General features: G+C 39.9%; 1 protein-coding gene across 1 annotated transcript in view; it reads right to left on the bottom strand.

The window, feature by feature from the left end:
• CFTR (CF transmembrane conductance regulator) overlaps positions 1-4432 on the bottom strand; it is an 87958-nt gene extending 83526 nt beyond the window's left edge. The window contains exon 1 of the mRNA XM_071423703.1: positions 4267-4432. Within this exon, the coding sequence (XP_071279804.1) occupies positions 4267-4319 (53 nt within the window). The 5' untranslated portion in view covers positions 4320-4432. The remainder of the gene's footprint in view (positions 1-4266) is intronic.
• Between the last annotated feature and the right edge of the window lie 15835 nt (positions 4433-20267).

Raw genomic sequence — 20267 nt, 5'->3', positions numbered from 1 at the left:
CAAAACCTGCATGCACATCTTTGAGCCATGTGACTTTCAGAAACTGACACCTTGCTGGTTTAGACAGCTCTGCAGGACTGGCACACCAGCAGGTCTCCAAGGACCACTTGTGGCAGCAGACAAATGATCAGGCAGCCTCACAGGGCCATAACCTGGGCTGCAGCTGCATCTGTGCTTGGTTACCACAAACAGCCAGGATTTACAATGCCTGGGGTCAGTGCAAGGCAGCTCATCAGGGCTAGTGACACGCAGGGCCTTAAGAACACCCTACAGAAACATTGCCCTGTAGAAGTGCCTAAGGTGGCTGCCCCAGAAAGTGAGCCATGACACTGTGCCATTCATCTGCTGCTGCACACAGAGGCTCCTTATTCAAAGAGGAAAGATGACCAAAGTGCTATAGCTAGGTATTGATAAGGGAGGGTCCAAATATATATTGGTTATGACAATTTGCATGCACTTGCCTTCCAGAGTGAAATTTATAGACATGAGTTAGGCATTTAAGCTTCCTATACAAAACCTGGAACTTTTAGGAACTCAAAACAGTGTCAGGACAAATTTTGAGTTAAAATTTACAGACTAAACATTAAATTTTGCAAGGAAAACACAAGATTTTTCAATTCAAGAATGGAAATCCTAAGTAACTTGTCACTGAATTCTAAGATACGCAGTTCAAGGATAGAGCAGGGACTGCCCAGGAAAGGGCTGGCTTTAGCTCCTTTTTCTGAAGGGAAACAATTTAATTTTCAGGGAAATGCCAGAAACTATCTTGTACAAGGCTCTCTTAAACTTGAAATTATGACTGAATTAAGCTACAAAGAGTGATAGAATAACATTACTGTAGCGTACGGGCTAAGTACTTCCAAAACTTAAGTCCTGAATTTTCTTATCCACACTAAAGGTTATTAGCAGACTTCATAAGAAGCTCACACCAGGAATTAGGACCTGCAAAGAAGTTTTTTATTCAGAAGAGTACACAGTAATTCTTGATTTATGCTCTAAAAAGTAGCTGAGCCAGAGATAGAAAACTAAAACATCTTCACTGCCAAACGATGCTAACACTTCCTAGAAGAGGTGAGGTAGGGAATTGAATTCCTTTTCCTAGCCCTCACAACACACACAGGGCAAAAGAACGAATCCAACATTTATCCCATACTGGCTAAATTGTTCTAGGAACCCCTGGACAGCTGTGTAAATGTACAGATGCAAGAAGCAACCAGAGCAGATCTGATTGACTGAATCCATGAGAAGACTTGACACAAAAGCTGGGTTAGTTGGTATTTCTCATTTGGATTTAATAATGAATCAGGTACTAAAGTACTCAGTCTTGCCAAGTGTTGTCACGTTTGATAGGTACCAAAGCAAAAGTATATGTTTAAAGAGTTGGATACAAGCACAAGGATTACTTTTTGAGAATTTGTATTTTTACATCTAAAGTTGTTTGTAAAAGAACAGTAATAAAATCAGAATTGTGTCACAGTTGCAGCCATTTCTCAAACTCCAGCAGTAACTCTGTGTGCCAGTTCTCAGATAAAAATTGATTAATTAACAAGGCTTCCTGATCTCAGTTAATTTTGAATAAAAACTAGGTGATTGCAAAGTAGTCTGATATTGTTTGTGACAAAAGGTATGGCCTTGACCCTGAATAACCCCAAAACTCCAAAATAAAGTAAGTGATGGTTATAAAGACAAAAGTGAAGCTTCACAATGAAAATGAAGCTAAGCATATGATGATGATGATCTGGCTATTCTGCATAAAACTCTGTTTTCTTAAGCAAGGTCAAAAGTTGCCCATGAACAGAAAGAATGTTTTGCATGAGGTAGGGAACAAAAGAGATCAACTCTGAAAACGTAATAAGGAAAATACAGCAAAACACAAAAGAATCCCTGAAACCCCAAACTCTCAGTATCTAGTGTTTTCTGTTTTCTAAGTGTCCCCCTAATGGAAGATCTCAAACCACTTGTTTTCACATTTGTTTCTTAACCACTAAAGTTCAGTTTTTAAACCAAAACTGTTTAAAATTTAGAGTGAAAGTCAATTTCTAATTTTAAATACTTACTATCATGACCACTCCTAGCAAATTTTTTTGCCCCGGTAGTATCTCTATCACTAATACAACAAAAAGATAACACTTTCTATAAGATACTACTCTTTGTATACCAAGATATTTTTTCACTTTTTTTTGCATAAAGAATTAAGAAAAAAGGTCCAATCAATACTGAAATATGTATAAACTATTCAGTTATGAGCAGAGAGCTACATTCTGACTTTAACACATTAAACCTGTCCTACCCAAACAGGATAGATTATGAAGCAATAAAACCTTGCAAATATGTTTACACACCTATAGCTGATAACAGCTTGTACAATATTAAATAGTAATATATTTATCAGCAAGATTCCCTGAATAATCATAGCTAATATTTTAACATCACATGTGCTAACATGATCTTCAACTTATCACATTATATTCAGATTGGTACTTCACACATAAATGCATTGCAGACTCTGATAAAAGTTACTTCACTGAAATATGTACTGTGTTGTACTTGACAGCATCAATCTCATTGTCATTGAAAAAAGCAATCTCTCTCCATACACCTTTTTTCCATTTATTTCCTCTAGTTAATATTCATCATTAAGATCTCCTTAACTTTGCATATTTTATTATTATCACTTTGGTTACAGTCACCTGACCAAAAGCTGGTACGTTATAATGCATCATGCATCCTAAACATGATTAAACCAACATTCAATTGACTTAAACACTGTGATTTAAAAGATGAGCTCAGGCCTCAGGATGGTTAATTATGTACTTAATGAGCATGAACTGCATCTGGTTTCAAACATGGAAACTTTCACTACAGTAGGAATTAGACATGCTTTATCTTATTGGGTTTTTTCCTTCACACCTTCAACACCCTAGGTTCTAGGATGATAAATTTATAGAAGTTTATAAATAAAAAAAATTGAATACAGCAAGTGGCCCCTTCAAGCTAATAAATTAGATACATACTTATTTCCTACAGATTTCTGTCTTATACTTCACAGGAGCACTGACTGAAGCATCATTTATGGAGAATTTATAATTGCTTACATCCCTGTCATGCATATCTCTGGTTCTAACAGTATATGGCAGTAAGCAAGGCTTCTTTCCCACTGCAGCACCATTGGAGAAAACTTAAAGGATCACTACATTTACCTGGATGTTTGTAAAACTTTAGGAACAGATTATATTTGGGATTATTCCCCTCTATCATATCTGGCTAAAATGAGCCAAAGGGGGAGAGACAGGCAAACAGTGACTCATACAGAGTCCCATTAAGAAACTTTTAAAAACATACAGACCAACCTGCTATCCCAAAAGCATTTAAAAGTGAGCTAAAAGCCCTCAGTTTTTCAGGCAGAGACCTCATGACAATGCTATAGTTTTACACCATGTGCTCTCACTTTAGTCATCATGTTCACATCTTACGCATGATTTCCTCCCGCCCTTCCTTGCCATGCAAGAGACCCTCCAGTAACAAAAGGGGGAACCAGCACTCTGGCAAAACCAGTGCTGTGTGGGCCAATGCCAAAAAGATTATTTGTTCTTTCCAGTTCACAGTGTCATTTCTAGTGATGTCACATAAGACATACTCAGCTTCCATATTGTCTTACAAAGTACATTGTGCCCAGGCACTGGTATTGGCTCCTTCTCCTTTTATTTGAAGTTTTTAGAAAGAAAAGGCACTAGGGAGTTAGTTTGTAAGAGAACATTTTCAAGGCTTGCAAGGAATTGTTTCCAGTAAGATCGTATATTGCACTTGCACATTGAGCAAATGCTATACACTCAAAGAGCAAAACAGAAGGAATCCTTGTTCTGAGAGCATTTCCCCTCTGCTCCCTACCACCCAACAATGTTCTCAAAGTTTACTTGAAATAACAGATTAACTAGTTGAGCAACTACCAAAGGTTGCTCAAATTATGTCATAAATTCATCAGTTCGGGTCCAGCAAGGGTTTATGACACCTGACGGAGCCCATTCCCGGTGCTAGAACCCCAGCAACAACAACAAAAAAGAGTGATCTCATCAACCAGCGAGACTCCCACCGCTCTCCCCGCAGACCATTCCAGAGCTCACGGGCTCCCCGGTGCCCGGTTCCCCTCTCGGCGGAGTGGGCCCGGGCTGGGCGGGGGGCGCGGAGCCCCCCTGAGCTCCCTGCCCGCCGCTGCCCAGCCCGGGCCCGCTGCCCCCGCCCGCACGCGTCCCGCACCGGGGCTCCCACCTGAAGAAAAGTTTGGAGAAGATGTTCGCCTTCTCCAGGGGAGACCTCTGCATGGTGAGGTGAGGTGCGGTGAGATGCGGTGAGCGGGGAACCGGAGGCAGCCGCTAATCGCTGACGCCTCGCTCGCCCACTCCGCTCCTGCGGCTCTCCCACCTTATCCGCCCGGCCGCTCTGATGTCACCGTCCGCCTCCTGCCCCGGCCCCTCTCCCCGCCTCTGCTTTGCCCCGGTTCAAAGGCGGGCGGGCTGGGGCCCCAGCCCGTGCGCTGCCGCCGCCGCCGCTCCTCCCCCGCCTCCCCGCCGCGCCCGGCACCGCGCACCGGGCGCGCCCCGCCGCTCCCCCCGCACCCTCTCCTCCCCGGCTCCCCGAGGCTCTCGCCCAGCCCGTCACCTGCCGACTCAGCTTCCCGAGCCACCCCACCCCGGTCCCCAGCCTCTCCCCAGCACGAATCCCCTCTGCTGACCAAGTGCCGAGGTGGGGAAAGCACCCTTCCCGATGGGCCTTCTGCCCTCTGTCCAGGGCAGCAGGGACAGCGCAGCGAGGACAGCCCCGGCGGGGCGTGGACACCCCCTCGCCCTGCCGAGCGAGCAGCTCCTCACCGCGGAGCCCGTCCCGGCACACAGGGCGCCTGTTGCAGCCCAGCGAGACCCGCGGGGGCCGAGGCGGCTTTTGGCCTCGGTGGGTACCCGCGGCCAGGAGCCCCCGTCCGCCGCCCCTACGCCTGTGCGGGCCCGAGGGCAAGCGTGGCTGCGCACGGGCACAAGGCAGAGGGAGGGCGGTCAGCCCGGGGAAGGGTGCGGGGCAAGCGCGATCATACCCACTTTAAAGTACACTTGGTTCAGTTTTTCGAGTTCTCTGTCAGGCCCGTACCTGAACTGAGACGATGGCAACTGAAGTTTTATCTTTAGTAAGTTATATCTTTATTAAGTTGTATCTTTAGTAAGTAAGTAATCAAACGCCCAGATCTAAACTAAGGCTATTTCTGAAGCTTTATATGTGTGACATACAAACAAAATCACTGCTTTAATAGCACACAACAGAAAGCATACTTGACAGAGACAAAGGTGACAAGAAGCAAGAAAAAAGAATATGTGATTTAATTCTGTATAGGATTTTATTTTATTTGCTGCTTTGTTTTGATATTTACACACTCCAGTGTCCTTTCATTTCTGTAACTTAAAAAGATACTAATGGAAAAGACCGTGCTTTCTTAATCATGCAGACGCTGCCCTCTAAGCTGGCTCTGTAAAGAAGCGAACGAACTTTTCCACGGACTTATAGCTTGCGCTACAATTTAACCAGCTGTTACTCTTTCCAAACTTGCAGACACTTTATTTCAAAGTTTCTCGCTACACCCCGCTGTGCTTTCCTAAAGAATTTCACTTTGCCTTGACATTTCTTCCTCGTAGATCGCCGAGCCAACAAGTGCCCTCTTACCCCGTCACCGCACCGGGCTCCTTTGTGTATCAGACCTCCCTCGAATCCTTCCCGATTCTGCTTTATTAATGACAAAACCAGTAAGAAACGCGGGCAGGCAGGACTCCAGGAAACTGTCCGCGTTTTATCATGTCCTCAGACAATACGTAGAGGCAGGGCTAAATCCGCCCAGGCTCCAGGACAGCAGCGCGGAGCCCTTCGGCATCCTGCCACCTAGTGGAGCCGGGCCCGGGGCGCTAGCGCATCCCGCATCGCATCCCGCACCGCAATGCACCCCCTACTGCACCGCGCACCGCACCGCGCACCGCAATGCACCCCCTACTGCACCGTACCGCGCACTGCAGTGCACCCCCTATTGCACCGCATCCCGCACCGCGCACCGCAATGCACCCTACACTGAACTGGGCACTGCATCCCGCACCGCACCGCGCACCGCAATGCACCCCCTACTGCACCGTACCGCGCACCTCAATGCACCCCCTACTGCACCACGCACTGCACCCCGCACCACAATGCACCCCCTACTGCACCGCACTACCCACCGCAATGTACCCTACACTGAACTGGGCACTGCACTGCATCCCACACCGCACCGCGCACCCCAACGCACCCCACACCGAACTGCGCATCCCAATGCATCCCGCACTGCACCACGCACCGCACCCCGCACCGGCGTACGGTGCTGGGCACCTGAAAGGCACCTCCCGCCACAGCCTGCCAGCCCCCAGCCCCTCCAGAGTTCAGGGAGCTTAAGTAGGAACACGAACCAGGATTCAGATTCCCCCTCTGCACGAGCCGGGGCAAGGCTGGGATCCCACATGCTCCATCGGCCTCTGAGAGTTCTTTGGGTAGGCCCTGACATGCAGTTCACCTAGATCTACCAAATTTTTTCACTTCACTAAAAAATGGTGAAATGTTAATTTAAAGACAGAATCAGAGAATCAACTTTGTTGGAGAAGACCTTTGAGATCAGCGGGTCAGACTGGAAACCCATCCTTCGAAACAGTACACACTAGCCTGCTACAAGCTCTTCCCCTTCCAAGCCTTTGGATCTCTGGCACAAGTGAATAAAGCAGAAACTGAGCAGGGGATTAGACTTCTTTTATAATTTACATTAGAAAGTGAGGTATGTCAGTCATTTGAAACCATTAGTGGATCAGGTCCAAACTAGTTAAAATGTCAATTGGTAATGAAGTATTCTTCATAACAGTATCTCCCTGTGGCTATTACCATAAGAGCTGATTTGCACACAAGTAGCAAATTTGGGACTAACAAAGACATCCCATCAATCATCACTGATTATGTAATTTTTCTTACATGAAAAATTCCACGAACTTTCCCTAATTTTGAACACTTCTTTTCTAAACTTAGAATATTTCTTTGCCTACTTTCTTAAGTACCAGCTATGGTTCATCAAAACCCATGGAGCGATGACTTCCCTGCTCTGTGATCCAATAGTTTTGCAAATAAATCAGATACTTTCACATTCACACATCCCTCAGTCAAAAACTCCTAAACCCTTGGTTTTGTTTTACATATTTATTGTCATTTTTCTCTCACGTATCCACAAAACTTCCATTGGTACATTTCCTTGCTTATTTCAGAGTCCTAACCTTCCCAGGGATCTTGAACATACTCACCTGACATGAACGTAAAACTTGTCATTAGCATTACTGTGAGTAGGAATAAACTGTAATATTTCTGTTCTTCTCTAGGGACTGAAATACCTCCAACTTAAGTATTATCTATGCATTTCATTTAAATGAACTTTCACTTTTACAGAAATGCAAATTGATACAACAGTTTCCTTTAGATGTATCCACATCCACCATCTATTGGACTTTACTTTGAAGAAAGCACAGTGAGGCTGAGTTAGACAGCCAGGCAGGAGAACAGGAGGATGAGTAGAGTTGGCTCCCTGTGCCATCCCAGGCATGAGTATGTGAGCAGAGCTGGCTCCTTGTGCCATCCCAGGGATGAATAGTGAGTAGAGCTGGCTCACTGTGCCATCCCAGGGATGAATAGTGAGTAGAGCTGGCTCCCTGTGCCATCCCAGGGATGAATAGTGAGTAGAGCTGGCTCCCTGTGCCATCCCAGGGATGAATAGTGAGTAGAGTTGGCTCCTTGTGCCATCCCAGGGATGAATAGTGAGTAAAGCTGGCTCCCTGTGCCATCCCAGGGATGAATAGTGAGTAGAGCTGGCTCCCTGTGCCATCCCAGGCATGAGTATGTGAGCAAAGCTGGTTCCCTGGCTCCCACACTTGTGCAGGGGTAACTCAACCAGGTGAGAATCAGCAGGCTGTGGGCAGTCTGAAGTCACACACGTGGGGAACAGACTGGCTGGTTAGGGTGCTTCCATGTTTATGGCAACTTAAAGTGATTTCTACCCTGGGAGCTGTACCTTGACCTCTCTCCTGCCTTTGGGTACATGTTCCCATTCTGCCCCAAAGCCACCAGACTCCATATAAAGCTGTGTAAGGCTGCTGACCTAGCTGAAAGCCCCACAGAGTGGTGCATTTTCACTGGGATCTGAACTTAGGAGGAAGAAAACTCACTTAGCACTTTGCCATGGCGAGTAAGGGTACAAACCCATGGCAAGGGGAAAGGCAGAGAAAGGCAGGGCATGGATTTGCTTTACATGCCATGAAGTCACCAAAGGAGCTTTGCATTCCCTTCCCTTCCCTAGGTACAGCAATACATTGGGGCCCTGGGGCTTGTTTGCTTTTTAATCCAACTGCTGGTTTTCAAGAAGAGGAGAAGAAGATGATTTAGTTGATTGGTGGTGATTGTTCAAAGATTCAACTTTATAGATCTTGATGGTCTTTTGCAACCATAATGATTCTATGATTCTAAAAAAATAATTATATTTGGATTTTTGATTAATATCACTGGACAAAGGGGTAGAAATTTTTAGTAGAAAGCATGATCATATGATCATATTAAATACAAACTCCACAGAAAATGAAGCTAAAGAGCTGTCAAAACTAACACTTTAAGTCACTGTTTTTCTGTTGTTGCTTAAAATGAAAAAGTTCTTTGTTCAGTCTCTTAATCCTGATCTTCTGAGAGAAGTTCAGCACTGACCTCTCAATCACATTTCTAATCAAACCCACAATTTTTTTCTGAATTTTTAATTAACTGGAAGCTACTTTTTTGTAATTAATTTTGTTTTGCAATGTCTCATTCCACCCCAAAGAAGTCTGATTTATTTTCTTTTTTTTTTTTTTTAATAAAAGCAGAGAACTCTATCCACAAAGCTGACACTGGTCTTTATCTCAGGCTTTCCTGTACAGTCAGTTGGACCTGGGTTCCCTTCATCATTCCAAGTAATTTCAGCAATGGTGGGAAGCCTTACTTCAAATCCTTTTAAAAGAATGACCTTAACATATGGGTCAGGTATAGGTCCTCATATCTCTTAAACTGGGAAAGTAGTCTGGCCACTTTTCCATAGGGCAGGGCTTTAATCTACCCTACAGTTGCCAGTTACAAAAAACCAATTACTCTGTCTCAGAGCTGCTTGCACACATTAATAAACTACTCAAAACAAAGCAGCAACAATGAAAGAACTCTGTCAACTACAGTTTTAAGTAAATGTATAATTTATTATTCAGCACAAGCATTCTACCTGATGACTTATGAATATCTACTCCTAGCTGCTGAAGTCCTCAGAGTATTCTCTAGCCATGGACAAATTAGCAACATCTTACTTTACATACTGTTTGTCAGTTTTGGCTTATACCACTATGAATTCCAAAGAGCTTCTCTATTCCCAGGAAACATATCAAAAATTGAATGTTAACCCAGATAAAAGTTATAGCAGCATTCACTTGAAAAGTAAACTATTCTCAGATATTTACCAGACAAATATTTTTTGAGTCCACATTCATAATACTTTTAGAATATAGATGGACATGCAGAAAATGCCAGACTGACAGCTGTTGGATACACTTCCACAAGCAAAAACTGCATCCCAGTACCTTGTCTTAAGTACCTTAAAATTGATTCAGCCAATGCTTCAAGTATTAGCAGATTAACATTTCTAACCTTGGCACACTGGATACTTTTGGCAAGCAGAGTTATGTATGCTTCACCAGTATCTATGTTAGTTCAATACATGGTCTCAAGAAATATGGAAACCAGTTTAATATTCCAGAGAAACGAAACAGATCTTTTATGAGGCATGTGCTTTTGTGGCACAACATATGCAGCTGGGAGGTGAACAACCATGAAAGTATCAGACCTTTCATTCTGGACAGGCAAAATGGGCAGATCCCATTTTGGTAAGATCTTACATGGAAATAACAAGAGGGAAAACAGTGAAGAATACAGCACAGGCTTGATGATAGAATAGCAGAATAGCTGTGTGTTGGTGTTCAGTATGGTGCAACTCATGCTGGATTTGAGGAGGTTGATTTTTCAGGCACTATGCAGCAGCTTCTTCAAAGCACTTCAAATTGCACACAATTTTCAACAAAAATTGTAACATTATACTACATGAAATCATCAGGCAAAAGTCAGATATGTTCATGTGCTGTCATTTGGTCTATGGAGTTAATAACTAGTACAAGAATACCTTTTTAAACTGGAAATTGTAAACTTTTGAAATTGTAGACACACAATAAGGGAAATGCAAATGTATTCTTTCATTCAGAAACACATGACTCTGCGACAACCTATTTCTATTTATCTATCTATTTACGGATGCATCAAAACAAGTATAAACTTTTAGACCTACTGATGTGTCATTTTGTTCTGCCTTTCTGCATGATCTATCAAAGTACTGACTGAAATCTTGCTGACTAAGTTTATGTCAAATAAAGTCCTAAAAGACCTAGAATCTGAAGAGAGGTAGTTCAGACTTTGGCCTTGATTACATAAGAAAATTATACTACTAATTTTTCCAGAAGATTTCTTAAAATGGTGAAAACCCTCTGTTAGTAACTCTCATAATATCAAGACTTGTGGTGGGTTTTAACAGTTTGTTCACAGCTTAATCAGAAAACAATAATTGTCCTGGCAGATAGGATATCTGCATTAAAATAAAATTAAAACAAAAAAAAAAAAGAGAGAGACAAATTTTGACAAACATTGAAGCTAATGGAAAAAACAGCAGGTACCAAATGTAGGGTACATTTTTTCACTTTACACTTGATAAAATATATTTGGTTCTTTGGAAGTTGCAGTAGAAAATAGTTTTCTGAAAACTTCAGGGTTATTTTTGCTTTCAGTCTAGAAGTAGTGAGGGGAGTTAAGAGCTTGAAAATCCAAGTCAGACAAGCTTGCAAGGTTTATGTTTCCAAAGATAGCTTAAACTTCTTCCTCTTCATACTGTCATGTAATAATCCCAGAACAATGGTATTATTGAAGTTAAAAGGGCAAAAATCCAAGACTGATACCTTCTGTGACTCAATAAAAGACACACGCTGGCAATCTTAAACAGCTGAGCAACAAAGATTATTGAACTACCTAGAGCATAACAAAAAGTGCTTAATTATTTACAACTGCTTAAAAGAGAAAGGGCTTGAGTTCCTGTCAGAGCCCTGAGACTGGAATCATCTTTACTGGAATGTTACTGCAAAGATCGTGCAGTATAAACTCTACCATGTGAATCCATGCAGCACGATGGATCCTTAACCCATTTCTTTTTGAAAGTATGCTTAGTTTGCTGTATGCTACTCTTGCCTAAAACAACTCTTTGTGGGTCCAAATATTTTCTGAACTTAATGGAAAAAGTTAGAAGCAAGCCACCATTATTCCAGTTGCAAAAGAACTGTAAGACTTCATCTTTTTTTCTAGTAGTCTAAAATTGCCTCTGCAATTGCCTCTTCAATAAGGAAGTTGCCTAAATACTCAGAATAAAAAATAAAATAAATAAAATAAAATAAAATAAAATAAAATAAATAAAATAAAATAAAATAAAATAAAATAAAATAAAATAAAATAAAATAAAGCGGGATAACTGCTCCTGCTAAAGATATCCAAGAATTTTGAGATCACTGTGTGGTTAAAGGGGCAGACAGGGCTCCACATGAAGACAAAGGGTGGGGCAGCATACAATCCCCTGTTTTCAATGCACTTCTCTCAGCCTTCTCAGCCCACGTCCAGACCATTTCCAGAGGCCATGCTGAGATCCAGGGTAGTAGGTTAAAGCCCTGTATTTAGTCAAGCTTCAGAAAACCAATAATCTTTTCAAGTACAAAAGAACAAGGTTTGGGTCACTGACTGACACTTTCACAAAAGGTTTTCTCCAGCCAAAATAAGAAGTGATGTCTTTCCTTTTTCTTGTTTTGGGTTTGGTTTTTTTTTTTTAATGGTAGATGTCAGCAGAATATCATGAGTTACTGAGTTTAATCAACAACCTTTCACAGTGGACGCAATGAAAAACTTATATGAGGTTAAAAGTTTCTCTTAATGAGATCTTGAAGCTACTTGTGCTAAATGAAACAGGTACAGCTGTATTTTGAATAGTTGAGAATTTCAAGGCTAAAAGCAAGTCTTCTTGAAATTGTGTAGATTTATGTCAAGCTGTGATTTACACAGGGGACAGCAGGAGAAACCCACCATTGTACAGCTATGGATAAAACTCCCTTTTCCCGTATTTATACCCTCTTTACTTACAAACTACCCTATGACTTTCCTGCGAGTAAAAAGTTCATATTTCAGGATAAGGATCATGTTAGATGGGATAAGAATCATGTTAGGCAATCACAGCACAGTGGTGTGTGCTATCAATGACAAAGCAGGTGTCAGTCTTGAGGCTGTCCACAGAACTGGTTGATAAAAATGCATTCCTCCACTTAAAAAGGAATTCCTGAGATGTAAGTAATAATCTTTTAAGATGACACTTTTTAATAAAAATTGCTAAACTGACAGAACATGAAATTTGATCATCAAGACCAGTCTGCCACTGTTGCAAGTAAACCTGCAGAGCAATTCAATCCTACACACTCCCAGGTGATCCAGCCCAAAAAAATACTTCCCAGGGCTGTAGGCAAATTAAGGCTTATTGTAAAATACTGGCTATCATTGTTAACACTGCAAAAAATAAGGGAACCGGCAATATAAGGATATATAAAGCAACTCAGGTTCCTGACTTATGACTTATTTACTAAAAAACCCCAAACTTTACATACTGATATGATAACATATGTAAAGGAATGAAAAGCTGGTCAACAAAAGGCTGAGACACTTTCCAGAAACTTACAAACTGGTGATGAAGTTCATGCTCCACTGAGTTCTGCCCATGAACTAGAGCCACCATCTCCCATGTCTGGTAAGAGACCTACCTGGATGATAATTCTGAGATGAGTTTTCTGAGTTTGCTCTATTAAAGCTATATGACTTGAAGGCAGTCAAGCACCCAGCCATGAGCTGCTTTATGGAACCCAAATTGCAGTCCTTTATTTGAACTCTATCTTTCAAATAAGGGACAATGTGGGATTTTCTTTTGGTGGTTTTGTTTCTCTGTTGTTTGTTGGGGTTTTTTTTCCTGAAAGTTGTTATTTGATAGAAGAAAAACAAACAAACAAAACCAACCAACAAAACCAAATACATCACACTTCTCAAGTGTTTCAGTTTCTTCCCACAGAAGAATGGGAGAGTAGATAATCTCTTTTCTCTCTTTTTTTTGGCATGAGAGAGAGATGGTAATAATGAGTTCTGAGAGAAAATAAGAAAAAATGGACACATTTAACAACACTGCACACTGAAATGATAAACTCAAGCAGTTCTGAGGAGTTATCAGAGAAAGCATTTTCAGATTAGACTCTAGAATCAAAAAGGCTCTTTTAAAACTACCATTTTATTTCCTTACCCAGGGGTTCCTATAATTAACTAGCTACAATTAGGACTATTAAATTGGTCAGTGTCAGCACAATACTTTTACAGCAGAGTTTAAAAAACCAGGTATACACAAAAACCCTTGTAACTAACAAACTGGGTTTATTTCTTAAGAAAGGGGAAATATTTGCAGTTTTATTTCTAACTGCATTTACCACGGAAATTAAAAACAAGAATTTAATACTATACCCTTACATAGACATCTCCCTTGCTGGCTAACAAAAACTTAATTTACACTTCCCTGTGCCTGTGTGGGAGGAAAAATGCAATCTATTAATGCACTAACAGGTTATAAATTAGTATAACTACTGAGGGAAAAAACCTTCTGTGGGTCTAATTGTAGACAGCACAATGAAAAAAGAATGGACAACACAAGGTGTAAGTTATGAGATAGAAACTAATAATTAAAATATTGAATTATATTGTACAGAAATTAAATGATTTCTCATCAAATATTTGTTTCAGTCTCATTCATCTTTTCTCAGAACCATAGCATAGAAGTTAGACAACATTGAAAAAATTATGTATTTGAAATAATAATCAGGAAAGACAAACAATATCAAGACTTCTGTTTACATTTTTGCATAATACATAAGTAAAGGGAAATGCTTTTTTATTTGATGCATAGTTAGGCTGTGAAAGTCAATGACCCACAGCTTTGTTAAGCTCATAAGGAGTCAGGACACAAACAGACACGGACCCAGGAAGGGAAATATTTAATGTATTTACAATAATTATTTATTAAAATCTGAAAATGTTAAAAACAATTAAAATCTGAAATGCCTTTTTATTGAGACAATCTCTATATCTGTGAATTTAGGAGGCAACATCTGGTATATGTAGTTTATCACAAAACATCTCTTACTACAGCTTTACTTTTTTTCACTGTCATATCCCAGACAGGATCCTGGCTAGGGTAGGCAACCACAATAGAGAGGTCTGTCATATAATTTCAGCAGCAGGAAATGAAATAATTTTTTATTGACACAAATAAAGACAATTTCATTCTGACAGAAATATAAAATGGCTTTAGACACTTCTTTTAGAGCTGGAAAACAAGGAGCAACATCTGAGTACTAGATGTACAAGAAAAGTACAGCTTTTTGACGCAATAAGACCCTTCTAGCACCTTTTTGTCTAACTATAAATATGCTTATTCTACTACAAATGCCTGAGGAAAAGTTCCCTCTCAAAACAGAGGCTAGAACACCAAATGCCTACACCCAGTCGAGCACATTGCTCTATATCCAATGAGCCTGAGTTGGTAGTTAGTCACAAATAGTCTTCCTGGGCAGACAGGAGCAGCAAACAGATTCCATTGCAAAAAGGCAGCCTTTTAAAAAGGAAACACAGAAAGAGTAACCTACCTCTATCTGGACATAGCTGACCCCCAGCAACAGCCTTGTTTATATCAGAATAAAAGGTGATCTATAGAACAGTGAAGAATAAATATCCTTCATATAACAGAGCTCATAAGAAGGGGGTGCTAAAATTTTCTTTGTAGGTATATCAGTTATACACACATAGAGACCAATTCATTCCCACTTGGGATACCTCCCCACAACATATTCATGAGAAATTAAATTAAAACTGGTGTGGACAGTGCTGCCCCAACAAGGGAGCAACTACTTGGTGATATTTACCTGCTTTATCCATGTTTATCAGGTACTAAGTTTCTATTAAAAAAAAAAAAAACCTTTGTGTTCTTCTAGGAGGTTGGCATTTTTAAAAATCATTCACCCTAACCCAAGCCAGGATCCACACCCGTCACAGGCTTGCAAAACCCAGAATGCTTCAGATATCATTTATCTAAAAAGAGCCCTCAGATCTTACTTCCTGCAATTATATATATATATATATATATATATATAAGTGCTAAAAGAATGAAGGTAGAGAAAGGTAAACAGTAGCCCAACCAAAGAGAGTAGGATGTTCCTTAAGTTTCTGCTGCAACTCAGTAACAGATGAAGCATGTGATCCATCTCTCTGATCAATCAAAAATCTCTTTTTTGCCTTTTAATCATCTCTGGATCAATTAGATGTACTACTCCCACATGCTATGTTTTGATTAAATTTATTTTCAAACAGCAGTTTCAATGCCATTAACTGAATGCTACATTACCAAATGCCTTTCCTTGTACTTAATCCAGTGTTCTCATTATGCTTCTGTCATTGCTGTTTTGATCATTAACTGTATCACTAGAAGTGGCTTAATAATTACTCATTGCTTCTAGAAGCCTTAGTATAAAACTCTTCCTGATTCCTCAGGTTTTCTGGAAAAAAAATTTCTTTTTTTATGCTATTACCTAGCATAAAAAAAACTTTTAACACTATTTCAAGAATAGTTGCAGTTTTTAACAATCTCCTAAAAGAATTGCAACAAGTACAGCAGTGAGAGTAACAGTTCAATAGAGCAATTGGATGTTCATAACACAATCATTACAAGAATCCATCTGCAATAAAAAGCAGTTCTTCTCAGAAGTTCTCCCAAATAACAGTGTAATGAATCACATGCTATTACTGTTTTGCAAAAAAACTCCCCAAGCCAAGATCTGTATTTATCATATTATAACAAAGATGATCAAATTTAACACTGTTCCTCAAGGCTTGCTGGTAATAGATTAGACAGGTTCCCAGGTTCTGAACTTTTTCTACCATTACTCTAAATTTCAGAGACATTAGATGGAAAGAATTTGTATAGGAATTAAAGTTATGTGCCTCTGTGTGAAAAAGGCCACTCACTTGAGCAAGACAAGGCAGAAGACTTCCTGTTGGCAGTGTTCAAATAAACTAAGATATGTCAGCAAAAACTACAATCAAGAAAGCTGTCCTTCATCCAAAAAGACTGTTCATTGCTTTTTCTCAAGTAAAAATGAAAAGTCTGAATTTAGACAGTGTGGATACTAGAATCAAGCTTTCACACTAGAAACCATGTAGGAACTATTACCTCAGAGGGATCCTGCCCTTCAAGCACACACGTCAATCATAAATGCCTTGCTCTTACCATGCCTCTGTATTTACTGCACCACCTTCTGTCTCACAGATCCTGAGAACAGATGAAAGCAAAATATCTTGGTACCAATTCAGGAAAGTGCTTCTGACTGATCTAAAGAGGCATGCAAGAAGTGGTTTCAGTGACTCACCGTGAGAATATACATTCTCAATACCTACTTGTAGCACTGTGGTCCCTGAATTGTCTGGGGCTCTGGCCAGTTCATTGCCAGTTAATAGCCACAACACAACATGATGTGACTCTGCTGTTGACTGTGATACTCTCTTCCACACAGTGACTCACAGCTTTGTAATCTCAAAGGTGTAATGTTAGAACACATTGCAAAATGATCAGTGGTGTCACAGGCAGGTAAAACAAGACTATTTTGCTAGTGCATACAAATAAAGAGGCCAGAATAACAAATAGATGTTAAACAGAAGTTGTATTTACATACCAAAAGTAGAAACAGTGCAAGCAGGAGAAAAAAAAAAATTCTAAATTATTTGAAAGCATAGACAGCCTTAACACTGCTTCCAAATGTAATGAAGAAATCGAATTCCCTTTTTTTATTCAGACTAATGCTGCTCAAGATAAAATATGCTTAAAAAGTCGCATCAATTCCTTAAAAAAAGTAGTTTCTTTCAACAAACACTGCTGTCTACAGATTTATTTGTAAATACTCATGCTATGCTGTTTAGGTAATGTGGATGAGACTTAGATGAGGTTTGTCCTATTTAACACTTCTGTGAAAACCTGTTTTCCAGCCATGTATTCCTTATATAGAATATCAAATATACATATAAAAAATTACAAATCCTAACTTAAACTGGTCAAAAAGAGTCCTGGAAAGAGTCAAGGCTTATGGAAAAATAGAACTTTCCCATAGTGGCCACCTAAACCTATACATAATGTGTAATTTCAAGTGTTACTTTCAGCACTAAATAATTTTTGCTACAAAGAAATTATTAGCCCAAGAACATAACAAGTTCAATAATGTATTTTCTTTCTCAGTATGTCTTCCCCTATCTCTAAACAGGTACATTGATAGTTTTAATAGTTCGCTGTTCAATAGAACCCATATTTAAAAACATGTGACAGACAAAGAGGTATGCAACCATAATATTTCTATCATCACAATCTATGGAACATTTTTAAATGTTTTTTCAGTATTGTATTTCTTTTTGTGCTTGTTCCTGTAAAATATTTTATGCATAAAGGCCTTCTCAGTTCAGCATAAACATAGCTTAGTAAAACATTAAAATTCCATTTTTAAAGTATTGATCTCACTTTATTGTAGCCAAAGCAAAGCCTAGAGAGGACTGCTGCATTTTTAATGGTATTTTGTTAGTTAATGATGTAACAGAGGGCTCAAGGAAAAAGTGATGACTTGTTAAAAAATAAGAAAGTCTCAAAAGGTCTTCCAGACAGCCAGCACTTCTGAACTGCACAGTTTTCCTTGTCCACTGGCCTGCTCCTGACAAAAGGAACTTTCTCTGCTCTCAGTTTGGTAGAAATCACAGGTTTACCTACCTCCGTGATGAGTGCAAAGAGCAACTTACTTCCCATCCCTACCCTGTCTTTTTTCCCCTTTGAATAACTCTTAGTGCAAATTTAACTGATATTGTATCATTAACATAGCTTTCTTTCTTTCTTGCTGTGATACTTTTAGCTCCTGGTAAAACTAAGCAAGATCAACTGCAGAGGCAGCAAAATCTTGAAAGGATTTATGTCAAAGGAAGTATGCCTTGTTCTTCATATCTGGAATGGAATAAAGAAGGTTAAAAGTAGGAATAAACAGAAAAGAAGGCTAGGTAAAAGCATGGTGAAAGAGCGGTGTATTTGTATCTCTGCATAAGTCTTCTGATTTATTTTAACTGTTTGTATATATGGTGTTTGACTTTGAAAAATTCAAGGCCTAGTAAGAACTAGAATATAAGCTCTTCTAAAACTTGTGTAGTAAATATGCGAACATTGCAAAGAAAAAATTCAAAGAGCAGGCACACTGAATTCCTTTTTATTTTTTTCACAGCATTATGATACAGCCTTTACTTGTGTTGTCACTTCATCTAAACCTGTCCATCCCATTCCAGGTAACAGAAACCAAGTCTAACAAATAGAAAATCAAATCAAACAAAAAAAAGATGTTAGCTAGAACCATTGATTTCCCAAGGACTCTCCTAAACACAGAATCAGAGGTAAGATATCCTGACACAAATTTCCATGTACCGGGAAAATCTTATTTCAAGCACACTGTCTTTTGTCTGTTCTTCTAGATCCTGACAATAATAAGAATCCCATCAGTGTCACTCCTGCAAGTTAATTCTTTTATATCATGAATTATTTAAGTAGAGATATTAGCAAATTATGAAGCATGTTGGTGGGAATATTTGCCTGTTACGAAATCCTGTCAGCTTGAAATGACCATTCAGAGCTTGCTGCCAAAGGAGCACATGGGAGATCTTGCAGAAAGTTAGTCAAAGGGTTAATTGGAGGTTTGTTACAACTGGATGATGTGGACAAGGAAACCTATGATCATGGCTCCTTATTGCAAGCCATGTGGTCCATTTCCCCCCCATATACATCTAGATTTCAGATATATTCCATGATGAGTTTGGATGATCTGGTTAAAGAAATGAGTATTTCAAGGAAAAGCATGGAAAATAACTATATGGACAGAGGCAAATTTTTTTATTGCCTCATAGGCAATTGGGTTTCCAAAACTTAAGTGCAAGTTAAGCTTTGTAGGAAAACATTATGAGAAAGAAATCTATATCAAACAGCTGCTGGCAGCTTATATAGCTGCATTAACAAAAAAGGAGTTGTCTTCAATAACTTCAACAGTTCTGGTATATAGGATGATTAGGACTCAGGGAATTTTACAGAATCAAAGTAGATAGGAAGTGTTGAGTATTTTACTGCACCAATTAGACAGAAGGTATCTTTTTTCATATACTAGTGCCTGTTGATTTAATGCACTGAAACTAATGAGGTTTTTGTAACAAGAGAACTGTTATATCTATGGCAACAGCAATTTGAATGAAGCAGTTATGTCAGTGGTTAGAGACTTAGGAAGGAAAAGCTGCAGATACACACACAAGATCCTATGTACAAACATGATTCTATATGAGCACACAGGAGGCTGGACTATGGCCATTTAAGTATTAGGGATTTATTAGAGGAAAGGAACCTTTTACTACTAGCTCAATAATCATTGCTTTCGTAGCATGGAATTATTACAGTTGGAAAAGATCACTGAGTTCAACCATTAATATAGCACCGCTATGTTTACCATTAAACCACATTCCCAAATATCACACCTACATGCATTTTGAACACTACCAAGATGGTGTTTCTACCACTTCCCTGGGCAGCCTGTTCCAAAGGTTTTCCAGCTATTCAATGAAGAAATCTTACCTAATATCTAATCTAAAGCTTCCCTGGTGCAGCTTGAGGCCATCTTATCTTCTCATCCTATCAGTTACCTGGGAGAAAAGATTGAACCTCACCTCACTACAACCTCTTGTTAAACAGTTGTAGAGAGCAATAAGGTCTCCCATGAGCCTCCTTTTTTCCAGGCTAAGCAACCACAGTTCCCTCAGCCACTTCTTATAAGAAGAAGTGGTTTCTGGTCTGGCTTCTGCCCCAGACCCTTCACTGGCTTTGTTACCCTTCTCTGCATATGCTCCAGCACCTCAATGTCTTTCCTGTAGTGAGGGGTCAAAACTTAACACAG

The sequence above is a fragment of the Agelaius tricolor genome, unplaced genomic scaffold, assembly GCF_023055355.1.
Source record: "Agelaius tricolor isolate 1412-34295 unplaced genomic scaffold, bAgeTri1.0.p SCAF_3, whole genome shotgun sequence".
NCBI classification, from domain to species: Eukaryota; Metazoa; Chordata; class Aves; order Passeriformes; family Icteridae; genus Agelaius; species Agelaius tricolor.
Note: the sequence above shows the minus strand (reverse complement) of the source record. Positions and strands in the feature narration are given on the sequence as shown.